General features: G+C 65.5%; 1 protein-coding gene across 1 annotated transcript; it reads right to left on the reverse strand.

Moving 5' to 3' along the window:
* Positions 1–584: 584 nt before the first annotated feature.
* On the reverse strand, positions 585–16,684 carry ADAM15 (ADAM metallopeptidase domain 15). The gene is made up of 25 exons (XM_075071366.1): positions 16,555–16,684; positions 16,130–16,233; positions 14,624–14,700; positions 13,224–13,302; positions 12,200–12,276; positions 11,712–11,883; positions 11,440–11,505; positions 11,265–11,333; positions 10,198–10,367; positions 10,008–10,092; positions 9,781–9,929; positions 9,517–9,694; positions 8,658–8,750; positions 7,734–7,929; positions 7,491–7,599; positions 7,247–7,406; positions 7,036–7,113; positions 6,827–6,938; positions 6,404–6,542; positions 6,207–6,266; positions 5,429–5,534; positions 3,319–3,396; positions 2,477–2,548; positions 2,077–2,207; positions 585–1,906 (listed from the first exon to the last, which is right to left on the reverse strand). The coding sequence occupies exons 1-25, from the start codon at positions 16,682–16,684 to the stop codon at positions 1,864–1,866; spliced, it is 2,733 nt and encodes a 910-aa protein (XP_074927467.1). The 3' UTR covers positions 585–1,863.
* Positions 16,685–18,010: the final 1,326 nt, after the last annotated feature.

An 18,010-nucleotide genomic window follows, 5' to 3' on the forward strand; every position in this document is an offset into this window, starting at 1 on the left:
GGTGGGAGGGCAGATCTCCAGGGTGGGGATGGGAGCATGAGGCCCTGGACTGGGGTCCTGAGGGTGCAGGGTCCTGGCCTGGCCCTTCAAAGCTGCTGCCCTGCAGCACCCCAAGGCTGAAGGGAACCCCCCTGAAATCTCCATTAGGCCACATGGGGAAGGGATCCAAGCCCCCTGGAGGACTCCTGGTGCCAGAAGAGCACCACATGCCCTGCAAGGGAGAGCTGGCCCCAGGACAGGCAGCTTGGGCTCTGCCCTTGGCACTGCCCAGAGTGTGGCCAGTACTACATGCCACTCCCAGGGTGTCACGGCTCCCCAGGATCTGGGCTACACCCCAGTTTGGAACAGTCTCTTGAAGGAGCCCATCAGTGGGCCAGACCTCCCTCGCCCTGGGGGTCCTACCCGCCCTTCAGGAGATATCACGAGGACTCAGCCCTCCGAGCCAGAGCCCCTGGGCTCCAGCCTCCTGCTCCACCCCAGGCCCTGCCCAGCGAATCCCACCCAGCCAGACCCTGGTGTCGTGGAGTCCCCGGATGATGCTCTGGAACTGCTCTCCACAAAGCCAGTCAGGACTTTGGGGAGCCTCCTCTCCCTTGGAGCAGACTTGTTCAGGGCAAGAAGCTCCCACGGCTTCACCTCCTGGCTCTCTCCTTGGAGCATTCAGCATCCTCTGCCCCTCCGTGCACTTCCCACAGCAAGCCCACCCCAGCGGGGTCCTGGGGAAGCCACAGGGTCCTGCACCCCCACTTCACAGTCAGATGTGACTCTCAGCCAGCCAGTAAAACAGAGGTTTATTCGATGACAGGAACAGGGTCTAAAATAGAGCTTGTAGGTACCGCGAGCCGGACCCCTCGGCCGGGTCCATTCTGGGGGGCAGTGAGCCAGACCCCCACGTCTGCCCTCACTCCTCGTCCCCAGCCAGCTCCAGCTTAACAACTTCCTCCAGCCCCTCCTCTCTGCTTTATTCCTTTCCCGGGCCAGGAAGTCACCTGATCCTTTTGTTCTCCAACACCTTTAGCATCCCCTTGCAGGGGGGAAGAACCCTGGCCATTGGTTGCCAGGAGACAGAGTGATGGCCATTTACGCACACTGGCCCTTTGCTCTGCAACAATTACACCCCCTTATTCCACCATCTAGAGACTTAAGAACTGCATAGGGGAAACTGAGGCACCCTTACAGTACTCAGAGGAAACATTAGGAACAGTCCCACTTGGTCACACGGGGCACAGAGAATTCACGCTGGAGTGGAAGGAGTTAACTCAGGCAGCTTCCCTTTACTAGACACTTTGCAGATGCGGGTTCAGAAGCAGCCAGCGCCCTAGACGAAGGGGGAGCCCCCCACCAGGGAGTCCCTCCCACCCCAGCCAGGCAGCGTCCCAGCAAATCTCCCAGGACAAGCTCCGGCTCGCACCCGCTCTCACCGCCCAGACGCAGCCGCTCCCCTGGGGTGTGCCTAGCCACACCCAGTGTTCGGAGCCCTCAGCACCCAAGGCCTCTCGGGGCCCCGTTCCCAGGGCAGGGGATTGGCAGGTCCAGCCGAGGGGATGGCACCCTGGCAGGGCGTGGGCAGGAGCGGGGCTTTGAGCAAATACCCAGGAACAGCATCCGCAGCAGAGTGTAACAGGCCAAGCCTTCAGCAAGTTCCTATCCGGCTCCGCAGCATCCCCGAGCTGGCGGGCAGGGCGCCTCCGTGGGGGAGGGGGTGGAGCCCAGAATGAGAGATCCCAGAGTCAGCAACGGAGGGGGCATGGGGAGCCATGCCAGCAACAGGGGGACCAGGAACCCCAAGTCCAACAGGCAGCGAGGGAGGGGAGGTTCCTGAGCCCGGGCAGCCCACACGCAGGCAGCATTATCTGTCTCATGCTAGGTGTACTGGAGATGCCCAGTGGGGGGCGGGGGAGCTGGCCTGGGGGAGAGAGGAAATGTGAAACAGGTAAGTAATGGGGGCAGGGGTCTGCCTTAGTCACCCCCAAGAGTCCCCGCTCAGCCTAACCCCCAGAGTCCCATCCCACCCACCCCACCCCCCGGTGCCAGCGAGCAAGACGCTCCTGAGCCGTGTCTGCAGCCAGCCCTCACCTGGAGGGGAGCACCATGATGTGGGGGTTCTCGGAGCGCACCAAGGACAGCTCAGGCCTAGAGCCGAGGGGCCCAGCGGGATCCGAGGGCAGCAGCCTCCTGGGCAGGGGCAGCTTGGCAGGGCCTGGAGGCTGCAGAGAGACGTCAGGGTGAGTTACTGAGGAGGGCTCATCTCCTGGGGCCCCACGCAGGACAAGGGAGCTCACGCAGCACCCACTCCTCCTCCTCCCCCCTGCCAGCCGTGCCCTGCACATCCCTTGGGGGGAGACAAGGTCGATCCCCCCTGACCCCACACAGGCGGCCTGGCACCTGCTGGGCCCCACAGCCAGACATCCCTCCCCACGCACAGATCCATGCCACCGTCACCATCACCCCGCCTGGCAGCCACCAGCGCGGTTACCTGAGCGCCTTTCAGCACAGGGTCTGCAGGCAGCGGGCGCGTGGGAGGGGGCGGCCTGTCCCGCAGAAAGGCCTGGGCAGAGAGAGCAGGGACAGTGAAACAGTGACACAGCGCCCCACGCTGGCAGCTGCTGGGGGGTCCACACAGACCCCTGGGGAAGAGGCAGGTCCTGCCTGCCTCAGCCGGGGGGAGATGGGAGCCCAGCTCCAGGCCAGGGGCTCCAGGGACAGAGTGGGGCCAAGGCTGCCCCACAGGGAGCCGACCACCAATGGGCTGGGGCTAAAATCTCCCAGCCAGGGTGCAGCAATGCCAGGGGGCTGGTGGGGAGCTGCTGGCCCAGTGCCCCTCCTGTGGCCAGGCATGAGAGCCTGGGGCAGGGCGTGCTGGGCCCCGGGCTGGGGTGTGCGTGTCAGGCTTGGGGAGAGTTTGGGGCAAAGGCCACATGTTGGGTGCTCGCTCTGCCCCACGGCAGCATCCAGGATCCCACAGCCCGGCACAGGGGTGCACGGCCCTCAGGGCTATGTCCTGCCCCCACATCGGGGCTGGGGAAGAGACATGGGGTGGTGGGACAGGGCAACCCCAAAGACCCTGGGGGGCCAGTTTCACACTCAGGCCCTGCCCTCACTGCTGCTCTGACTCCATCACCCCCAGCGCATGGGAGGGGAAGCCCAGGCAAGCCCTGGAGCCCAGCCCTATGGGGGCAGAGTCCGTGTCAGCTGGGCAGAGGTCGGTGTCCCCAGTGAGTCCATGCAGTGCCAGGCATGCAGGGGCCTTGGCTGGGGAGTTAGAGCAGCTGCCGCCCTGGGCCCCCATCCGCGCCTGGCAGGGCCCAAGGACGTTACCTGGGATTCCTTAGGAACCGGGTCGGGCGGGAGTGGCTTGGAGGGTGGGTCGGGCCGGGCCCAGCCGTGGGAAATGGGCTGCAGAAAGAAGAGGAGCAGAAAGCGGAGGTCGGGGGAGGAGGGGCGGGGCGGGAGTAGTCAGTGAGACCAGGGTTGGGGAGGTTAAGAGACGGACCGGGGGATCATGCAGGCAGGGGTCAGTCGGTCAGTAAGTCGCCATGCAGCATGCGGAGAGTCAACTGGCAGGACAGAGATGCCCACCCACCCATGTCCCCCCAGGGCAGAGCAGATTTCCTCCCCCTGACCCCGCGCAGGCTCTACTCGCAAGGACCCCCCCAGGATCTCAAGAGGTTGCAGCCCATGGAGAGGAGCCCCCACGCCAGCATCAGGGGGCCCTGGATTGAGGCACAGCCCTGCACCAGGCTGCTGCCTGGGCGGAACACCCCTTCCTTTTGGAGGGAATGCACCCCGCTCCCTGGAGGCCAATCCTCTCCCCTCACACTGGGGCTGGCCCAGGGCTCCACAGAGCAATCAGACCCCGCTACCCCCAGAACCCCTCACCCAGCAGCATCCAGTGCCCACCCCCAATGCTGCCAGGGGGAAGGAGGGGACATAGTGCTGGGATTGGCTCCCTAAGCCTCGTGGCCAGGTCAGGGATGGTCAGCGAGTGATGTCCTTGGCTGTACCCCGACCCACAGACAGCGCCTCCAGCAGCACAGCAGCCCTATGCCAGGGCAGGGACCAGCACCCCCTGCTGCCCCCCAAAATGGCAAGGCCCCAACCCCCATCACTGCCCTGGGGCCAGCCCTGCCTGCCGGGGAGAGCGCCCCCTGCTGCCCCCTATAACTCTCCATGCAGCATGGCCTCCCATCATTGCCCTGGGGCCAGCCCTGCCTGCCACGGGACAGCACCCCCTGCTGCCCACCATAACAGCATGGCCCCACCCCCCATCACCACCCTGGGGCCAGCCCTGCCTGCCGGGGAGAGCGCCCCCTGCTGCCCCCCATAACGTTCCCTGTGGCACAGCCCCACTCCCCATCACAGCCCTGGGGCCAGCCCGACCTGCCGGGGAGAGCACCCGCTGCTGCCCCCCATAATGCTCCCTGCGGCACAGGGTTGTGACTTGCCTTGCCGCACTGGCGCGAGGTGAAGCTGAAGTAGCACCGCTGTTCCAATCACAGTTCCACCCCCACCCACCCACCCCCCTACGTGCGCATACACACCCCTTCCCAGCCGCAGCTCTCACGCCCAGCACGCGCAGGGGCGACTCGCTGGCTGGAGAGCTCTCCCCTGATACACTTGCGTGGGGAGTGAACGTAGGACGTCACCACTCAGTTTAACTCAGCTGCTCATTCCGGGTGTGTGTGTGTGTGTGTGTGTTAAACCTCCTGTTCTCCCCCGACGTGTTGGAAGCCCTACTCTCAGTGCCCCCTAGTTCCCCGTGCCCCATGAGATCCCCTTATGGAGCCCCCACCCTGGAGCACCACACCCCCCCGTGCCCCTGGGGCCAGCACTGCCAGGGGAAGAGCCCCCTACAGAGCCCCCGCCCTGGAGCACCACACCCCTCGTGCCCCTGGGGCCAGCACTGACTGGGGACTGAGCCCCCTACCGATCCCTGCCCTGGAGCGCCGCACCCCCAGTGTCCCTGGGGCCTGCACTGCCAGGGAGAGAGCCCCCTAAGGAGCCCCCGCCCTGGAGCACCGTACCCCCCCCTGCCACTGGGGCCAGCACTGACTGGGGACTGAGCCCCCTACGGAGCCCCCACCCTGGAGCGCCACACCCGCCCCGTGCTGCTGGGGCCTGCACTGCCAGGGGGAGAGCCCCCTACGGAGCCCCCGCCCTGGAGCACCGCACCCCCCATGCCACTGGGGCCAGCACTGACTGGGGATTGTGCCCCCTACTTGAGCACCTGCCGTCCACCAACAGGGCCGTCTTGGCAACTGCAGCAGCTCAGACCCCATCCCCAGAACACAGCGCCCATGGGAGCAGGACCCTGGCCTCTCCCCAGACTATCCCCAGTCGCCCGCAGCGCTGGCTCCCCGTCCCAGCTGTGGGGCCCCAGGCAGGATGGGAGTGGCCCCCAGCATGAGGTGGGCGGTGCTGGACTCACCTTACTGATGGGCATCATCTGCAGCTCGGTGCTCTGGGGCCACTGCAGGGGCCGCGGGTGCCCAGGGTGGGGCTCGTTGTAGCCTCGCGGCTCTAGCTGAGCGATCCTGGGGGAAGAAACACGTCTCAGGCCCCCACAGGGCAGCGTCCCCCCATTTCACACACATCCCCACCCACAGGGTGCCAGGTTGCAGAACTGCGCAGGGAGGGCACCGGCACCTACCCCAATCAGGACAGCCCCAGGCGGACCCCCAGGCCAGCACTGCCCCCAGGAGCACCCAGCCCTTGTGTCCCCAATTCCCCAGCCAGGGGGCAGGCAGAACCCCCCCATAGGACAGCAGGGTGGCATCTCACCAGGGCCAGCTGCCCCCAGCATGGCAGGTCCATGGCAACCAGCCACCCCACCACCTGTGCTGCTGCTGCAGCCACCCCCCCAACCTCCTGGGGAGGCTGATCCCCAGCCCCTGGCCAGCCCCCCCATAAACTGCCAGGCCCCGCAGAGCTGGGGGTGAGACTGGACAGCATTCAGCAACCAGTCACCAGCAGAGACACACAGGGGACAGGACCTCCTGCTTCTCAGAGGGGGGTGTGGGGAGTAGAACCCTCCAGGCAAGTAACTCAGAGCCCCCACTCAGCAGGGGGAATGGGAATATGGTGAGAAGAACCCGTGACACTCCCCCTTCTATCCACTGGGGCCCATGGGGAAGCTCACAGTGCTGGGCCCCGCCAAAGTTAAGTGAGCCAGTGTCCAGCCCCCAGCCCCCCCGCAGCGACCTTACCCGTTCGGGTCGGCCGAGACTCCTGTGCTGAGCAATTGCACCTGGGTGCCTGGCTTGGCGCTGCAGGGAGAACAGAGTCACGGTCGCATCCCAGGCCCAGAACATACCCATGGGAGCCAGGGAGCAGAGGTGGTTACTGTGCTGGGGACGCACGGGGGAGAAGGCAGGCCCGGGACGGGGGGAGTGGGGAGCGTTACCTGTACTGGCAGCTGGTGCCCTTGCCGAGCTGACAGAGGCGCTGGTGCAGGCCGGCGCGCTTGGCGTAGCAAAGCCCCAGAGCGAGGGCCAGGAGCAGCGCGGCTGGGATCAACAGGGTGGTGGGGAGCGAGCTGCCGCCTGGCAGGAGAACAGCCTGTTAGTGTCCCTGGCAGTAAAGGCCGTCCCCCCCCACCCTGCCCCCAGCACACAAAGCCCCATTCTTCTCACGCCCCATGCAGCTGGGGGGGGCCCTGCATCCGCCACGCATGCCTAGCTTGGCCCTCGGGTGCCACCAGCCCCACCCCAGGGGGAGACGGGTCTGAATCCCTGCCCTGCCCAGCCGGATGCCTGGGTCCCAGCCTCATCAGCGTCAGAAACAACATGATCAGCCCCGCCCCCCATGCCTTGCCCGCCCCCCTCACCTTGCTCCAGGCCCCCGGGGCCGCTGTCCACGCTGCCCCCGGCCCCCGGGCTGTTGCAGGCAGGAGCGGCCCAGCCCGCCTCACAGTGGCAGTGCCCGTTGTTGTTGCAGACCTGGTGGGGGGGGGGGACACAGAGCCTCCTCACTGACAGGCTCTCAGCAAAGGGACGGCACAGCCTCCCCTCCCCCCAGACCTGCTGCCCCGCTCACCCCATGCCCGTGGCATTTACTCCCACACTCCTGCACCCCCAGCTCGGAGACATCCCGGCACCAGCCACCGCTGCACACCTGCCCGGAGAAAGAGGGAGTCACGAGAGAGAAGGGGGGGGCCTGGCCCAGCGTGGGGGGGCCAGCGACCCCCTTCCCACTTGGCTGCTGCACCTGTTCCTCCCCTGTGCCCCGGGGTGTCCCCCCAGCTCACCTTCCCGGGGCCACAGGCCGTGCCCGGCAGCACCATGGCCAGGTCGCTCACATCCTCGTCCAGGGGCAGGGGGATAGCGCGGCAGCCAGGTGCCACTCCATCCTCCAGTGTGCCCTGGGCACTGCCCCCCTGGCACTGCAGCCTCCCGCAGCCAGCGTCCCTACACGGGCAGACAGGGGTCAGGAGGATGGACGGACAGGGGAAGGGGGAGGGGACAGATGGGTGATATACAGGGGTCACTCACTGCTGGGCACAGGGGATGTACGTGCCGTCGGGGCGCTGCCCGCAGTGCCCATGCTCATCCCCTCTGGCATTCAAGGAGGCCATGCAGACGTTGGAGACGGGCCCTGAACCTGCATGGGACAGAGCAGTGAGCATCGCAGGGGCCTCGGCACCCCCGCTCCATCTCCCCAGAGTCCCCCCAGCTCTGCACCCACGCACTCAGCTCCACTGCATCCCACCCTCCCACCAGACCCCTGCCCCTTACCTGGGCCCCACAGCTTCTGGCACTGGCCCTGGTAGGTGGTGCAGGCCCCCCCGTAGCAGTGGGCCTGGCCCCCAGCGCAGGGTTGCCCGTCCTGCAGGTATGTGTTGGGAGGGCAGCGTGGGGACAGCCCGTCGCAGAACTCAGGGAGGTCGCACTCACCACGGGGCTCCCGGCACACGGAGCCGGCCCCTCGCAGCTGGGGATCAGAAAGAGTCAGAACGGGCAGTGTGCGGGGGGTCTCTGGTCTGGCCTCTGGCTCAGGGGGGCTCACTGGGCAGCGCTCCCAGGGTGAAGCAAGAGGCTGCAGGGCCTGCCCTGAGGGACGAGGGGGATCCCTGAGGGTCTGGCACATCAAAGGGCCCAAGCTGGGGGCACAGTGCTGACCCCACAGAGCCGTGACCCCCTCTTGCAGTAAAACCAGCTGTCATGTGGGTCGGTTCCCAAAGCCTGGCTAAACCCAACACCTCCCATGCTCCCCGCTGCCCCCGACAGAGACTGGCTGGGCATGTCCGTGACCAGTCCGTGCCGGCGGTTCCTTAGTGCCTGCTCCAGGGGCTCAGAGTTGTTTAACCGTTTGCTCCAGGCTCTTTCCAGCCAGTGAGGTCACGCTGATGGGTCAGTAACACCCTGGGCCCTACGTTTGCCCTCCTCTTTCCCCCAGGGGGCTCTCGACGAGAAACACCAGTGGGTCTGTGATGGCTTCAGCTAGTTCCGGCAGCAGCTTGGGCCGCGTTCCATCAGCCCTGCCACTGGACTCCAGCGACTGTAGCCCAGGTATAACTCATTCCTTCCCGCACCCTTAATATTAATTGTGCTGCCATCTGGTCGTGCACCCCCAGAAAGCGACGAGGTGGAGCCCAGGGCTGGGCTGGCAGGGGGCTGCGGGTTGGGAGTGAGGGGCACTGGCAGGGCCCTTCCACTCACCTTGCAGTCCTGGCAGCAGGTATCCCCCGTGGCACACTCAGCTCCAGGGGCCAGCCGGCAGGTGCTGGCGTTGCAGCAGGGGTCAGTGCACTCCTGTGAGGCAGAGGGGCGGGGTGAGCAGGTGTGACAAAGTGGGGGATTTTCTGGTTTTCTCCTTGGTTTTTTCAGTGGTTTGCGTGCAGAGGGGGTGGGACTCAGTGTCCCCAGGTGTTACTGGTTTAATGAGGGGAGGGGAGAGGGAGTTTGTTGGGACACAGGACCGGAGAGGGGACTCGGGACCCCAGCCTGGAGGATGGAGACCCCAGCGACTGGTGACCGGGAGGCCCAGCTCAGGAGTCACAGCCAGTTCTGGCCAGTGGGAGGACAATGGGCTGCGGGGAGAGGACCCCGGTGACCTGACCAGCCGGTTCCAGCCAGAGGGGCCAGAGGACGGGAGAGGGGAGAGAAGAACCAGGCGACCCTGTTTACCTGGAGAGAAGACAATGGACAGAGGGGGTTTGGGGCCGGGGATATCGGAAGCCCAGTGGGGAGCAGGGGGCCTCTGGGCTGGAGAGGGGGAGCAGGCAGAGCCCACCTGAATGCAGGGGGGACTTGGATGTGCTGTGCTGAGGCCCTGAGAGTTTCCTGTGCTGGGTTCAGATGCTCAGTAAACCCTCCTGTTTTATGCTGGCTGAGAGTCGCTCCGGGCTAGAGAACAGGGGGCATTGTCCCCTTCGGGGGTGAGGAGGCCCAGGGCCCCAGAGCGAGGAGACTCCCTGAGGGGGCCCACAGCAAAGACAGACATGCTGTGAGTCCGTGACAGTGGGGCCCTGGGGGCAATGAGCAGAAATCCCCTCACACACGTGCCTCCCCCTCTTACCGCCCGGAGGCCGCAGTCACACGTCTCGTCCTTCTCCACCAGCCAGTTCCCGCAGTGCGAGTTCACGACCACGCTCTTGGGCTCGGGCACGTTGAAGAGGCACCAGCCCTGGCCCTGGCGCAGGCTCTGCTCCACGTCCTGCTGGCTGCAGCTGCTGAAGCTCAGACCAGGCATCAGCCTGTGGAGGGGAGCCCGTGAGTGCAGGGGGGCAGGGCCCAGGGACTCCCCTTCCCTCCCCACATGCCAGGGCACCCCCAGACTCACCCTGTGGGCGGCGCCATGATGCAGTTCCGCTCCTGGTAGGGACCGACGCAGTCACACTGGCGCCCGGCACCATCGTGGTTCATGCCCAGGTTGTGGCCCAGCTGGTGAGCCACAGTAGAGGCCACGACCAGGACGCTGACCGAGTGATCCTGCACAAAGAGGCCGGATCAGAGTGGGCAGGGGCAGGGGCAGAGGAGGGGGCAGGGCAGGGGCAGGGAGGTACTCACCACGCTGACCCCACCCGATCGCGCAGCCGAGCACATGGAGGCCTGGGACGCCATCCCCACTGCCACCCCCTCCAGCGGGGCCCCTCTGTAAGAGCGAGCGAGCATTAGGGGGGCCGGAGCCCAGATCCTGGCCACATGCGCCTGGCATCAGACAGGCTCCAGCCTGGCCCCCCCCGGCCCCCGCACTCACGTGAGCAGCTGGGCGTTGTCATGCGGGAGCCGGGGCAGCAGCTCCTTCTGCCTCCACTGCAGGAAGCGCTCCAGCGTGGCCCGGGCGCTGGGCCCCACGGTGATGGGGTCCCCTTGGTTCCACACTTCCACAGCCAGCAGCGCCACGCGGATGCCCAGGGGCCGATAGAACTGGGGGGAAGCTGGGGTTAGAGATGCTGGCCGGGCAGTGGGTGCCAGACCAGAGTCACTGATGGCACCACTGCCCGTACCAGGGCAGGAGTCAGGGCTGGCACAGCAGGGGCTTCGGGACAGCAGTGAGGGGGACGGGGTGAACAACCCTGACGAACAGAACTGGGAATGTTCTTCATGTTTTCTTTGAATTCTGTGTGGGTGCCTGTGACGCAGCAGGGAGAGAGGCGTGTTGGCCTGGGAAGGTTGAGGGGAGTTTTGCTGGGACTGGCTGCATTGGGGAAGGGAAGATACCCAAGCAGGTAACCTGAGAACCAGGCTGCAAGAGGAGCCAGGTGACACCTCTGCTTGGGAAATGGAGAAAGGCTGGAGGAGGAGCCGGGGAGGGGCCCTGCAGGGTGCGGGGGGAGACGGTTGGAGGGAGTTTCAGTTTGGAGCTGGCTGGGAAATGGAGGGGAGCCCAGACAGGGCTCTGGCCTCCCTGGGGCCCCCCCAAGATGGACCTAACTGAGGGGTCTTGTTGTCTGTACCCGCAAGACTGGCCTTGGACTGTGTTCCTGTCGTCTAATAAACCTCCTGTGTTACTGGCTGGCTGAGAGTCCTGGTGAATTGCAGGAAATGGGGGGTGCAGGGCCTTGACTCCCCCAAACTCTGTGACAACGACACAGACCTGGGATAACTGGTGCTGCGGGACAGGAGTGAGGGGGCGCAGAGCTGTGGGGAGGGGGAGGTGCAGGTTGGGATAACCGGGGCTGTGGGGCAGGAGTGAGGGGCACTGGCAGAGCTGGGGGGGGAGGGGGAGACGCAGGCTGGGATAACCGGGGCTGTGGGGCAGGAGTGAGGGGCACTGGCAGAGCTGGGGGGGGAAGGGCATCCCAGGGGCCATTAGGGACCCACCGTGTCCACCTGGTTGGCGATCTCCAGCATCCGGGTCTGGATCCATTTCATGTTGGGGTAATTCTTGAACTGCAAGGGGGGAGAGGAGGCATCAGGGGGGAGGAGCCTCCATGGGGTTCAGGAGAGTGAGGCAGATTCCTCCCATCCCCACCCAGCATGGCCAGGAGTCACTCACCTCTGCATGGTCCACCACCATCACCAGCTCCACGAACGGCTGCTCTGGGGCTGCCTCCCGCTTCCCCTGGGGAGAAGGGTGAGCCAGTGAGTGGGGAGGAGGGCACTCAGCAAACGCATGGACACAAGAGCCAGAACGGGGGGGGGGGAGGCAGCAAAGGGGGTTGTGACCTGGGGACTCAGGCAACAGCTTCTCCCCATCCCAGAGACAAATGAGATTGGGGGGGAGGGACTGTGGCTCCAGACACCCCCCAATTCCCCTCCCCCACCTACCCTGTGTGGTTCCTGGTCCAGCTGTGGCTGTGTGTGGTTGGAGGGGCCCAGCCCACACTCCCTCTGTCCCAGCCGCATGTCCCGGGGCCTGTAGGCCAGGTGCCTCCCGCGGGGCCCTTGGGGGTCTGGCTCCAGGCCGTAGCTCCTGTTCTCCGAGGCCACGAGGACGCCACTAGGAGAGGAGGGGGAGATGGGCGTTAGCTGGGGGGCAGGGACTAGGTTAATCTTCAGGGCAGGTTACAAGAGAGGCAGGGGTCACGGGCTCAGCAAAACCACGGCCCCTGCTGGGCGGCGGGGAGGGCAGGGCTATGGTCACTGGGGCTGCAGGTCAGGACTGAGGGGCACCCAGAATGGCTCCTCTTTAAAACCCACAGAGATCCCCCCCTGCATCCTTCCATTGGCCAGGGCACCCCCACACCTACTGTCCCTCCTCTCCCCATCACCCCCGATTTCAGCCCCCAGCCTGCAGCTGCAGAGCTCTCCCCCACCTGAGTCCGGAGCAGGTGCAGATGCTGGCCCAGGAGCCTGGATACTCCCGGACATGGCCCCGGTAGCAGCAGTTTCCCTGCAGCAGAGAGAAGCTGAGTTTAGCTGCAGCTCCAAGCGCTCTCAGGGGACCCAGCTGGGACGTCTCCCCCTGCAGAGCAGCCCTGGCCAGCAATGAGGGGAGGAGACACTGGTCCAAGTAATGGACCAGTACAAATACAACAGTGCCAATGACAGGGCACTGCCCTGGAGAAGCTCGCAGCACCCCCGCACACACATGCACACACACCTGAGTCCTGCACAGCCAGGGCACTGCTGTCAGAGTCACCTCCTGCGGGGTGGGAATTTTCTGTACTATTTTTATGTCCGTTCACCACCACCACCACCCCCGTGTGCCTCAGTTTTCCCTGCATTTTGCATGGCTGGGAGAGGCGTTTGCTTCCAGGGCAGCTGGAGACAGTTGTGAATGTCACCCAGGCGGAGGAGTCACTGAGAGGGGGTGGCCCAGGCCCCCCTAAATCCGTGGAGAATCTCAGAGAACAAAGCCAATTAAGGGACAGTGACACCTGGCAAGAAGGTGGGGGAAAGAGGGATATCACCTCCTCTGCACACAATCCCCAAGCTGGAGAACAAAGGATGGGGGAAGGGGAGGGACAGAGCTGGGGGGTTTCACTGGGACCTGCCCCATGGGCCGGGGGTTTGCTGTGGGGTGACAGGGCTCTGATGCTGCTTTCACCTTCAGCTCTCAGCACTAAACCCAGCGTGCTGGGTGCATTGTGTGGGTGTCCCTGCCAGCACTGGGCAAGGGGCACCTGTCCCTGCAGGGGAGAAGTCTCTGCCTGGTGCTGGTGCACCTGCTGGGTGATGCAGGAGGGCAGGTGCCCCAGCGGTTCGGTCTAAGGTGATGAAGCCGCATGGCCTGCCCTGGGGAGGAGTGGGACCCCTGGGGGTCTGCCACGCTGCAGGGGTCTGCCAGAGACTGATCCTGTGGATCCCTGACACCTGCATGGCCAGCCACAAACCTACCTGCGAGCCGGCGGCCTGTGTCACCCGCGTGCCATTGGGCAGGTAATAGAGCAGTGCCCGGGTGCCCGGAGCCACCTCCCTGCCAGAGACAGACAGTGAGAGCGAGCCCAGGGACGGGCTTCCCCACCCCGCCCCATCTCTGGGATGCCGGGGGCTGCACCAGCCAATGGGAGCACGGCCCCCAGGGTACCCAGCATCCCCATAGGCCAGAGGGGCACTGCCTTGCTCCCCAAGAACAGAGGCAGAGGGTGTTCCCCCTCCACCAGGCCCACGGAGGGGCCAGCGGGGCCAGAGGGAGCATGACCCAGCTGGAGCCCATCTGCTGCCAGGCCACTGCCCCTGCACACACCCTGGGTTCCCCAGAGCAACGCCCCCAGGCCTCCCTAGAACAATACATGGGCACCCCAGCCACCCCCAGCTCCAACCCCCCAGGGCCTCCCAGACCCACAGCTCCCTCCTCACAGGGCTCCCTGGCCACCCCCTGCAGCTCCCTCCCCCCCCCCGAACAATGCACAGGTGTCTCAGCCACCCTATGCAGCCCCACAGCTCCCTCCTCACAGGGCTCCCTGGCCACCCCCTGCAGCTCCCTCCCCCCCCAGAACAATGCACAATGTATCGACCATCCCGTGCAGCCCCCCAGCTCCCTCCCCATAGGGCCACCAGCCAGCCCCTGCAGCTCCCTGCCCCCCAGGTCCTCCCAGTCCCCCCTGCAGCCCCCCAGTTCCCTCCTCACAGGGCCCCCCAGCCATCCTGTGCAGCTCCCTCCCCCACCCCCGGCTCCCCTAGAATAATGCTCTGGTGCCCCGGCCACCCACTGCAGCCCCCCAGCTCCCTCCCCACTTCAGGGCCCAGCAGAGCAACCCCTGTGCAGCTCAGATGCTGCCTCCCCCCCCCCCCCACACACACACAGCCAGCTGGCGGGGAGGGGAGGAAGAAGGGTACAGGGAACACACCCAGTCCCCCTGTGACAGAGCAGAGTGGATTTGACCTGGGAATGTTGCAGGGGGGTTACATTGGGGAGGGGGAACTTCCCTTGAAGGAAGCTCCCTGAGCTGTAACCTGAGCCAGGAGGGGGGTTGGGAGAAGTGACACCTTCTGCCTGGGGAGACTGAACAAAGGGGAGGAGGAGCTGGGGGGAGGGAGGAGAAAGCTGCTGGAGGAGGTTTGGTTTTCAGTCTTGGGCTGGGGGGTGCAACGCAGGGAACTCCAAGCTGGGGTCTAAGCTCCTTGCCGTGGCTGAGGGGTTCTGGTTGTACCTACAAGCCCTGCTTGGGACTGTGTTCCTGTCATCTAATAAACCTTCTGTGTTACTGGCTGGCTGAGAGTCCCGGTGAATCGCAGGAAGTGGGGAGTGCAGGGCCCTGACTCCCCCACACTGCATGACACCCCCCGAAACTCACCAGTTTTGCTCTAAGTCCAGCACAAGCTGCGTCCCCTCCAGGTCCAGGGCCACCTGAAGCCGGGCTGGGAAGCCCTCCTGGGGGAGACCAAGGAGCAGGTTTCAGGCCCAGCAGCCAGCGATCCCCAGCCTGGGAGTCACCCCCAACACCCACCCAGGATGGAACATAGGGCTGGTCCCCATCAGGGGGCACCCCAGTCTGGGTTCCCTGCCCCACCCCTTCCTGGCAGCCGAGGGGGTGGGATGGAGTCACTAGGACAGGGGTAAAGCCAGCCCCTCTGCCCCTGCCCCATGGCTGAGCCCCCCTGTGTTTGGAAGAAGGAAGCGTGGGGGGGGCACCCACCAATACCCCCTGGCAGACAATGCCCCAGCTCACCCACCCGCCCAACCCCACTCATCGCAGCCCAGCCCAGGATTGGGGTCACTTGGCCTCTGCTTTGGGCAGGGCTCAACTCCCCTGCCATGGTTTGGGGTGCTTGTCCCCTCCCCAGCCAGCATCGCCGATGGGGCCCAAGCTGTGCCGGCAGGTGATGGCGGGATGGAGGGAGCGGTGGATGGGGCAGCTCCCACCACTCATGTGGTCTCGGTTAGGCCCTAGCATGCCAGAGGTCAGGCAGAGGTCAGGATGGGGGTCCCCTCCCGGAGCTCGCCAGGAAGCACCCCTCCCTCATTAGCTCATTGTCCTGGGAGTGGGGTGTCGCAGGAGGTGTCCTGCCCCCCACCCTCCACACCCTGCACTTCCTGCCAGCACGGAGCAAAGAGGAAATGCCACAGAGGATCCTTGGCTGTGGCCGGGCCAGGCCCTTCCGGTGGGGGGGTGGGCAGGAATGAGCTCACACAGCCGGCCTGGCTGGGCAGGGGGACGGACGGGGGAGTCCACAGGGCAGCGTCTCCTTCCTTGCCCCTCCCCCAGCATGGGTCTGAAGGGATCTTCTCCAGGCATCCCAACTCCCAGTATGGGGAGCCCCCAGACGCCCCTAAGGAAGCCACTCAAGGCAGCGGGGCCTGCTGGGGCCGGGGACCCTCACACAGATGGGGGGAGCTGCAATGCAGCAGGTCCCTTCTCCCTCATCCTTGCAGGGGCTGGGGGTCTCCCCATGCTCCCATCCCCCCAGAGGCTGCAGGTCGTTGCTCCCTGCCGGGACCCCAGGAACAGGGCAGGTGCTGAGGCCAGAGCTGGGACAGGGGCTGGGTTTCCTGTGCCCGGAAAGGGAACAGGGGAATCCAACGGGGGTGGGGAGCGATGCCAGAGTAGCACCCATGGGGCTGGGAGGGAAGCACTAAGGCTCCCCGAGTGCACCCCAAAGCAGGGGTGACCGCAACAAATCCAGTGCAGGGGCCAGGCTGTGTGGGCACTGCTCCCTTCCTGCCAGCTGGACTGAGTCCCGCCCATCCCAGGGAGAGGCCCCCACTGACGGATGAGCCGGGGGGGTGCGACAGTTGGGGGGAGCAGGGGTGCCAGGGAACGCAGCCAGTGGCTGCTGGGGGTGGAGGGCAGAGATCTTACCAGGTCTGTCTCAGCCATGCTGAGTGTCCGGTTGCCCTGCAGGATCCAGGGCGTCACATGCCAATAATGTCGCAGGTCTTCAGGCTGCCGACTGGAGCTGCCGCCTGCAAGGGGCCAAGAACAGAGCCATCACCCTGGGTGCCCCTGTTCCCCCAGGCCTCCCCCCACGCAGCACGGATCCATGCGCTCCAAGAGCACGGTCCCGCTCCCCCAGACTGGCACATGGGTCCCAGACCCCCCCGGGGCTCCCAGCCAGGCAGGTGCACAAAGCGTGCCCTGGAAGCCAGACCCGTGCCCTATTCCACATCTGACTCGGTGAAGAATCGGGGACAGGTTGGGAGCCAGGACTCCTGGGTCCCACTCCCAGCTCTGAGCATGGCGCCCTGTGTGGCCCGGTGAGTGTCTCTGGCTCTCCACCCTCGCACCATAGGTGGGGTGCATGTCCCTCTCTCGGTAAGTGCTCAGAGCAGGGCCCACGCCCTGTGCCCACCGTTCACTAGCATGTGCCCCCTGCGCCGCGGAGAGGCGGCAGCGCTTTCGGGATATGTAGGCCATGTCTACACTATGGCACAGCCGGTGTGTGCAGGACGTGCCCTGACCGCCTGGGCAGGCGGTGCTGAAAGAGACCCACGTGTGCATCGGGGAAGAACTGCCAAGAGTCCCACTCCGAAACGGCCTGGCCAAGCCCCAGCAAGCATGGACAGCCCCCAGCCCCACAGGGCTCCAGCCACTGGGGCCACACAGAGAAGGCCCTTCACAAGCGTCCCAGCATCTACGGCGGCAGCAGGGCCCATCCCTCCAGAGCTGCACCTGAAGCCAGGCGACCCAGGAGGGTTGGCGGAGTCAGGGTGGGGCAATCAGCCGCCCCCGTCCTTCCTCCCAGGACCCTGGAGGCAGGCAGTGCTGGGTGGAGCTGGAGGAGCCGGTCGATACCAGCACAGACCTTCCCGCCCTGCTAGGAGACGCCCCCTCCATCACCGTAAGGCTGGGTCTCCCCGGGGGGGGGCTAGGTAACCCTCCCCAGGACTTCAGGCTCCACAGTCCATTTGGCTCTGCTGAGACACCAGCCAGGGGCTGGGCAGCAGATAGCACGGGGGCGGGGGGGATTCATCCCCTGGGCCCCAGAGCCAGCCTAGACTCCTGCCCCGCAGGCACAGCCAAGGACTGGGGGGATGTCTGGTGAAGAGCTCAACCACCCCTCACCCATCTCCTCCCCAGCCGCTCTGCATCCACTCCCACCCCCAGGGCCTGTGATGACAAAGCTTACCCTGGGGAGGAGGCTCAGCTCCCCCCCTTATCCCCTGACCACCTCCTCCCCCACCCTCACTGGTGCAGGGACACCATGGTCCTGCCTTCCCACCCCCTGGGAGCCTCCATGACCGGCAGCCCCCTGGCTCCATATGGCTCTCAGCTGCAGCCCCCCCGACCCCAGTGCCAAACCTGTGCCAAAGCAGCCTGCCCCCCAAACAATTGTCTCAGACTCTCTGCAACCACAGGCAGAGTCAGTTGCCTGGGGTGGAGGAGGGGAGAGCTGCCTTGAGTACAACTTGCAGGGAAACCTGCCTGAGTCTGCAGAGAGCCTGAGCCAATTGTCCCAAAGGGAAGCTGCTCGCTGCCTCTCACTGGGGCATTAGCTCCAAGCCCCACTGCTCTGGGGCTCCCATCAACCTCACCCAGAGGGCTGCTCTAGGCATGGCAGACAAGGAAAAGCACAGTGGGCCCAGCTCCTCCAAGCAGAGCACAGGAGCCCCTCCAGGTGTGGGGTGCAAAGGCACAATGCACCCAGGGCCCCCAGCTGCTTGAATCCACCCTTGTTAGACAAGAACACCCAGACCCCCATGGCACCTGGCCCCACTGCTCAGCCAGCCTGACAGGCACCTG

Source organism: Chelonoidis abingdonii, chromosome 11 (assembly GCF_003597395.2).
Source record: "Chelonoidis abingdonii isolate Lonesome George chromosome 11, CheloAbing_2.0, whole genome shotgun sequence".
NCBI lineage: Eukaryota > Metazoa > Chordata > Testudines > Testudinidae > Chelonoidis > Chelonoidis abingdonii.